General features: G+C 34.5%; 1 protein-coding gene across 4 annotated transcripts in view; it reads right to left on the bottom strand.

The window, feature by feature from the left end:
* Positions 1-7,130, bottom strand: part of LOC106685800 (putative divalent cation/proton antiporter TMEM165) — a 132,096-nt gene that overhangs the window by 18,250 nt on the left and 106,716 nt on the right. For all 4 annotated transcript variants that reach the window (XM_067048279.1, XM_067048280.1, XM_067048277.1 and 1 more), the window contains one exon: positions 5,956-6,126. In XM_067048279.1, the coding sequence (XP_066904380.1) occupies positions 5,956-6,126 (171 nt within the window). The remainder of the gene's footprint in view (positions 1-5,955; positions 6,127-7,130) is intronic.

Here is a 7,130-nt window from a genome sequence, read left to right as displayed (position 1 = left end):
TCAAACCAAAATATTCCAATTTTTTTAGAAACAAAATAAATTCAACACTCCTGTTGGCAGAAAGAACACATACTGCTATTGAATTCTTTAAAGAAATACCTCTTTCCATCCCTGAAGTCCTCAATCCTCCATGGATACACAGACTACCAAATACAATGCTACAATTATCCCGATTGCCCAAAGGTAGTACATCACATACTGAATATAGAACTAGGTTCTCACATCTCTGTAAAAATATTCCAGATCCTTTTTTTATATATACCGATGGATCAAAATCTAACGAATCTACAGCATCCTCTTTCATCATACATAACTCAACCCATAAAATAAAACTACATAAATTATGCAGTGTATATACAGCTGAATTACATGCAATAGCATCAGCACTCCACTTCTCCATGACAGTGACGCATACGAACATTGTTATCATTACCGACTCTTTAAGCTCATTAAAAGCCATGAAGATTATTTACCCGAAACACTTGGCAATCATAAAAATACACAATTACACCAATATGCTAGAAAACTTGGGAAAAACTGTTTTCTTTATATGGGTGCCGGGTCACGTGGGGATCGCTGGGAATGAACTGGCGGACGTTGCAGCCAAACAAGCACTTGCCCTTCCGGGTCAGGGCGCGGCCATTCTGACACCCCAAGAAATAAGTCTCCCGATGAAAAATGAAATATTAGCTAGTTGGCAAGACATATGGAATGAAAGCCCGCCAAGCAAATTAAAAACTGTTAAAAAAAACTATTAAACCATGGACCACATCAAACCGTTCCAATCGCAGGGAGGAGGTGGCTATAGCCAGATTGAGAATAGGTCATACGAATTTAACTCATGCATAACTCATCAGTAAGCAACCACCGCCAAAATGTCAATACTGCAACAGTGTACTTACAGTCAGTCACATATTTGGGGAATGTCATTTCTATTGCATGAACTTACGTAGATTGGGAGTGGGACCGAGTATTTCAGATGCCCTGAATGATGACCAAAAAAACATAGAAATGGTTTTAATTTTCTTAAAAAGGAATAATCTTTTGAATAAGATCTAAACTCAAAAGTTTGTCATGTGTATTAAAAAAATCTAAAATAATTAATTATTCAAACTTATTTAGCAATTAAATTATTTCAAATCTTGAAATAGAATTATAAAGTGAGAAGCGTGGGCGTTGATGACCTTAAGGTTTGGCGCCCAAAAGCCCCAACCAACAACAACAACTTCTGCTTGAAAACTGGAAATCAAAGAAACTGCATGGAAGATCTTACCATAGTTTATTGGAAGGAGGAATTGATAGGATTACATCCCTAATATGGCTTCGCAAGGGTGCCCTTTTCCCATAAACAGAAGAATTATATATTCTTAAATTAATGATCTTCTACTGGATAAGTTTCTAGAAACTAATATGAAATTGGTGAATGACACAATCTTCCTTATTTAAATAAATTAGTTTATTTCACAAACAACGACGTTTCTGTAATAAACTACTATATTTAAATAAGGAAGATTGTGTCATTCACCAATTTCATTTTAGAAGGATTCATTTTCGCCATAAAGGACCAGCTGATAACTACTAGGACCTACAGATGCTGTACATATGGAGAAACGATAACAGAATCTTGTCGGCTGTGTAGAACAGCATCAGAATCAATTCAACACATAACATCAGGCTACCAAGTGCTTGCTTGAAAAGAATATTTATTGAGGCACAACAATATTGCTAAAATCGTCCATCAGGAATTAGCCAAAAAGTTGAATCTTCTGAATCACATCAGGCCTTACTACAAGTACAGTCTACAATCGATCATTGATAAATGGGATGTCAAGCTCTATTGGGACCAGGCCATCATTACCGATCACACAATTCCTCATAATAAGCTCACATACTCTCCGAGAGGAAAATATGCAACAATCATAGAAATAGGTGTACCATCAGATGACAATCTTCACAAGATGGTAGCTGAAAAAATTCGGAAATATCAAGATCCAGGAGAGGAATTAAAACAACTGTACAAGCTTGAGAAAGTCAGGGGGCTACCATTGATTATCCCAACCAATGGTTTGATCCCGGAGACGACACTGGAGATCATTAAAGATCTGGATCTGCTGTTGAATATTCTGGAACTAATGTAGAAAGCTATGTTGCTCGGGACTGCGAGTATAGTCAGAAAATTCCTCAATATGAAAGATTAAATTGTTCTAGCCTCACCTTTGACCTAGGGCCGGTAGTAGGTGCTACTTCCAGTGAGAACTGAGAATAAGGAAAATAATAATAATAATACCGGCCAAGACTAATACTGAAGCTGGATCAGGCGGGAACAGTGGACAGATTCCTTCAGGGAATAGCAGAGCAAGTGGTACCACCCTGACGTCAAGAACCGCAAGGCTGCAACGTTTACCGGCCAACAGTTCGAGTTCGAGCTTGTTGGAGAGACATTCCGCACGAAGTCGACAACAGAGACCAAGAAATGCAAAGAGGATGAAATGGACGCTAGATATGAATAAGGCTGTCATACGGGCATACTACTTGGCAACAAAACTTGAAACTGACAAAAAAGGATATATCAACCATATACAGAGATACTGGCATGAGTCCTTTCCAGATATTAATATAGGCACACAGAAGCTAAGTGATCAGGTCAGAGTAAAACTGGTGAGAAATTTTCTTTCTTTGAATGACCTCCAACAACTTAAAAGACGAAGTTCGTGTGTCAATGGCCACTTAAAATAATGTCGAGCTATATTACAGAGCGATGAATGCAAGAACAGCTTCTGAAATTAGAAGAGCAAGTACATCAGTCTGTAGTGAAGGTGCAGAGAACCAAGTAGACAACAAGGATATTGAAACTAAATTGAGTCAATCACTTTTGACCAAGCAAATTATGCTTGAGGGAATACTGCTTAGGGAATGATCATCGTTTCCTTGAGTGCCGAACAAATACCCAGATGGCTTGAAACTTACTGGAGAAGTGTGTGGGAAAAGTCAGGGAATCACCTCAAGCGCTTTTGGATAGAAGAAGAAATACTAAGTTTCTAGAATACCTCCCACATGAATGAAGTGACAATATCAGTGGAAGATGTTTTGGAAGCTGTGAGAAACATGAAAATTGGAGGGCGCCTGGACCCAATGGAATCCAAAATTATTGGATTAAAAGATTTCATTGCTTGCATGAGTTGCTAGCCAAAGGGTACCAGGAAATACTTAATGACACGCAAATCAAATCATAACACTTAGAGGAATATACCAAGGGGATTGTCTAAGCCCAATTCGGTTCTGCATAGCACTATTCCCATTAAGCAGGATTCTTCGAAGGAATAAGGAGGGATATAAACTTGTCATCAATGACGAAGGGACTACAGTCAGCCACAGCTGGTACATGGATGACCTCAAACTATAGGCAAAAAACAAAGAACAACTACAAAATATGGTTGAAGCCGTTTCATCTTTTACAAGTGACATAGGAATGTCATTTGGCTCGATAAATATCCAGTGCTCCATGTAACGAAGGGGAAAGTGTTTAGTAAACAGAACATTCTGGTTAATAAAGAAGAGTACATAAAGGAACTTGAAGCTAATAAATTATATAAATGTTTGGGCATATAACAGCACCTTAAAATATCCCGAAAAGATATACAACAAGAGCTTCTAACAATGCTAAAAATTAGGTTACAAAAAGTGCTCAAAACCCAACTAACTGGGAAACAAAAAATTAAGGCCATTAATACCTTGGGAATACCTGCTCTTGGTTATAGCTTCGGCATAGTGCAGTGGTCAAACACCACCTTATAGGAGATGGATCACCTTGTACAAACAACTCTCACATAAGAACGGACCCACCACCCAATATCCTCTAAAGCTTGTGTATATTTACCTAGGAAATAAGGAGGACGTGGTTTGCTAAATATTGAAGAAGCTTACAGGAGCCAACAGGAGAGACCCTATGCTAATATTTTCTCGCAAAAACAACAGGGATTTATCTCGTCACCTCAAGGATGGATTCTAGTTTAATTGCACTTAATCTGAGCAAAGGTGTTGAATCAACAATTGTGTCAGCAAATGAAAGACTGGCAGAATGGAAAAGCAAGTCTCTCTATAGGAGATTCTATAACCAACTAAACAAAGACTCCATAGACAAAGAAAGATCAGTTGAATGGTTAAAAGCTGGAAGGCTATTCTCTGAGACAGAGGGGTTTGTGGGCCATACTCAACCCGCAACAGCGAGAAAATTGAAAAAATAATACAATTGAAGGAGTTACCACTACTTCAATCATTATATTCACCAATGGTCTCATACCAAAATCCACAGTGGCAGGCATGAATGGTTTGTAAGTGCCTATTGATGTGCTAAGAGAGGCTCAACAGTTGGTTCTCTTAAACATAGCACATATAGTGCAAACGGTTTTAAATATTTGAAAAAAAAAAAATTAAATAAGTAAACAAAATATGAAGGTGGTTGGACTTCTAGGTCCCCCACCTCAGATACTCAGCCCGCAATAGTGAGAAACCGGATAATGATAATACTGAGGAAAAAATATGGATAATAATGAGGTATGAAAAGAAAGAGAATATCATGGAGAAGTAACAAATCTCAACTTCAATTCTTAAATTCTTACTGGGACTTTAAAAAAAATTATTAAAAAAAAATCAGAGGTTTCAATCAAGACAGTAAAAATTGGGTTATAAAGATTTTTATGCATAGATCAATATCCAAGTACATTCCCATGGAATGTAATGTAATTTGGGCTCAGTGCTTTAAAGCCCAAAAATAAAACCATTTTTGAGATAGCGTAAAAATTAGGCATGGGTCAAATTTCATTTTAAGGTTAGCTTCCACAGCACCATAGTTGCTATAGGATACTTACACAATAATTAAATGAACAGCTCAGTTGATTTTTACTTTGTTTGTATAAAATTTGTTCAGTCTTTCCATCTGCGCTTTCATAACAATATTTTGATTACAGAGACTACAATTCGGAGTTAATATAAGTTTAAAGATAGCGAAATCTTAACTGTAAAATTGAAGTACCATTTTCAAGTGGGGCCGATGTAATTATGTAAATTGTTACTTAAAGAACATCATTATAAAGTATGCAGCTTTACCGATCATGTATGTTGAATAGACTTTCTTGATAATATTATATTGTTTATACAAATGAACATGATATCGCTTATAATATATAAAGAAGATGGTTGCGGTCAAAAAGAAATATTTATTATCCAACATTTCACCCCACTTTGTAGGGCTTCATCAGGGCTGTTCAAGGCGATAGCTAAACAAACATTTTGTTAGTAAAAATCAATTAAAGTGGAACTATCATTAATGACCCTTAAGACTAAAAATATTGACATTTTCCAAAAACCATTTTACCAGTTCCCAATATTTAGCTTTCTTCCATACACTAGTGAAAGTATTTGGACTATTAAACAAAGTAGGTTAGAAAAATTACAAAACAAACTAAATTATAAGAGGTTCTGACATGAATTAGTTTTCATTATATGTTATACAATTTATTTATTATTTGTTTTATAACATTCAAAATCAAAAAAGAAGCATTGAAATCATTGAAGTATAAATAATAATAATCTATGCCCTAACAAGGTAAAGACAGTAAGTTATAAAAAATATTTTAACAGAAAAGACCAAAAATTGTTTTAAAAAAAGCCTGAAAGATTGTATTTAAAAAAAAAAAAAAAAAAAAAAGACACTCATGAACTCATTCTACTCCCCATAGCTTCAGTGCTTTAGGCACCTTGCTTTACAATCTGTCATTGTGAATAAGTAATTAAAAAAATTCTAACTCATTATTTTCCTCTAAAGCTCAATCGTTATAAAAATTACTTTATGAGTCCATCAATTTATACTATTTCTTAAATGTTTATTAGTATTTTTTTAATTATATATGAATCATTGATATAAATATTATCTCAAATTTTAAAAAACATACGAACCTCTCTTGCAGCTAGAATGATAGTTGCTAGTTGTGACCTGTCACCCCATTCAGCTAGAAAAGTTAAGGTGAAGGCTTGTAGAATAATTCGTGATACAACAAAGAAAACATTACTTTGTTTTCTTGTTGTAGTACCAGTTTCCACATCTGAGCTTAAAACTTCTTTTTCAAACTAGAAGAAATAAATAAAAAACGATATCAATCAAAACCTGTAATAATAAAAAATGGAATAGCATGAACTAAGCAATCCATGTTAAAGAAAAGCAAAATAATGAACATAGTTTTATAAACACACACTCTCGACAAGTTAACCTAGATATTAGTTATTTACACGTGACAATGAAATGTTAATCATAATGAAATGCCATTATAAAGTAAAATATACCTGCAACAAAAAAGATATCAATACCATGAAAAAAGGGTTACATACATAAATTTGATCATAAATTACTGTAAAAAATGAAGAGTCAATGAATGGAATGAAAAGATTTAGAGGAAGCGTGAACCTTAAAATACAAAAACCCTTTGAAAAAATACACCTTCACCTTTAATTTATAATCTGTACTAGACATTCATGGTTCTCTGAAATTTCGAACCACACTATTCCATTCTATTCCATATGCCTTCGCTGACCACCGAAATAAAGGAAAAGATAAAAAAAAAGGAAAGAAATAAAATGCAAATATTGTCACACTCATCTTCCAGCTGATTAGGTGTACTAACTTGGCAATATTTTTTTATAAAAATAAGATGTAAAACACATAAAATTGATTTATCATGAAGACATGATACTTCATAAGATGTATTTGAAAATAATAATGACATTCAGAATACAAGATTCAAAAATGGCATAAATTCTATATGCCATGCAAACTGTTATAAAGGCCCTGCAAAATATGTTTTTCAGGGCCTTCACAACTTTCAAAACATAGGGACTATAAACGAGAGTATTAAAAAGTAAGTGTTATCTGTTAACTTCAAGTTTTCGCAGACTGTCAGCCGCACCACCTCAAAGTTGAGAAACTATAGAAGTCAATCTAAAACTCGTTCTTCTACTATTTTTCAATTAGATTATTTATTTGGCCATGAGAATATTTGGAGTGCCTTATTTTGGACTTCCAATACAATATATATGTATGTATAAATATAAATATATACAGTCAAAATCAAAATTAT

The sequence above is a fragment of the Halyomorpha halys genome, unplaced genomic scaffold (genome assembly GCF_000696795.3).
Source record: "Halyomorpha halys isolate HHAL.00 unplaced genomic scaffold, Hhal_1.1 Scaffold745.1, whole genome shotgun sequence".
Taxonomy (NCBI): Eukaryota; Metazoa; Arthropoda; class Insecta; order Hemiptera; family Pentatomidae; genus Halyomorpha; species Halyomorpha halys.
The sequence above is the reverse complement of the archived record's forward strand: the minus strand, read 5'-3'. Positions and strand labels throughout refer to the sequence as shown.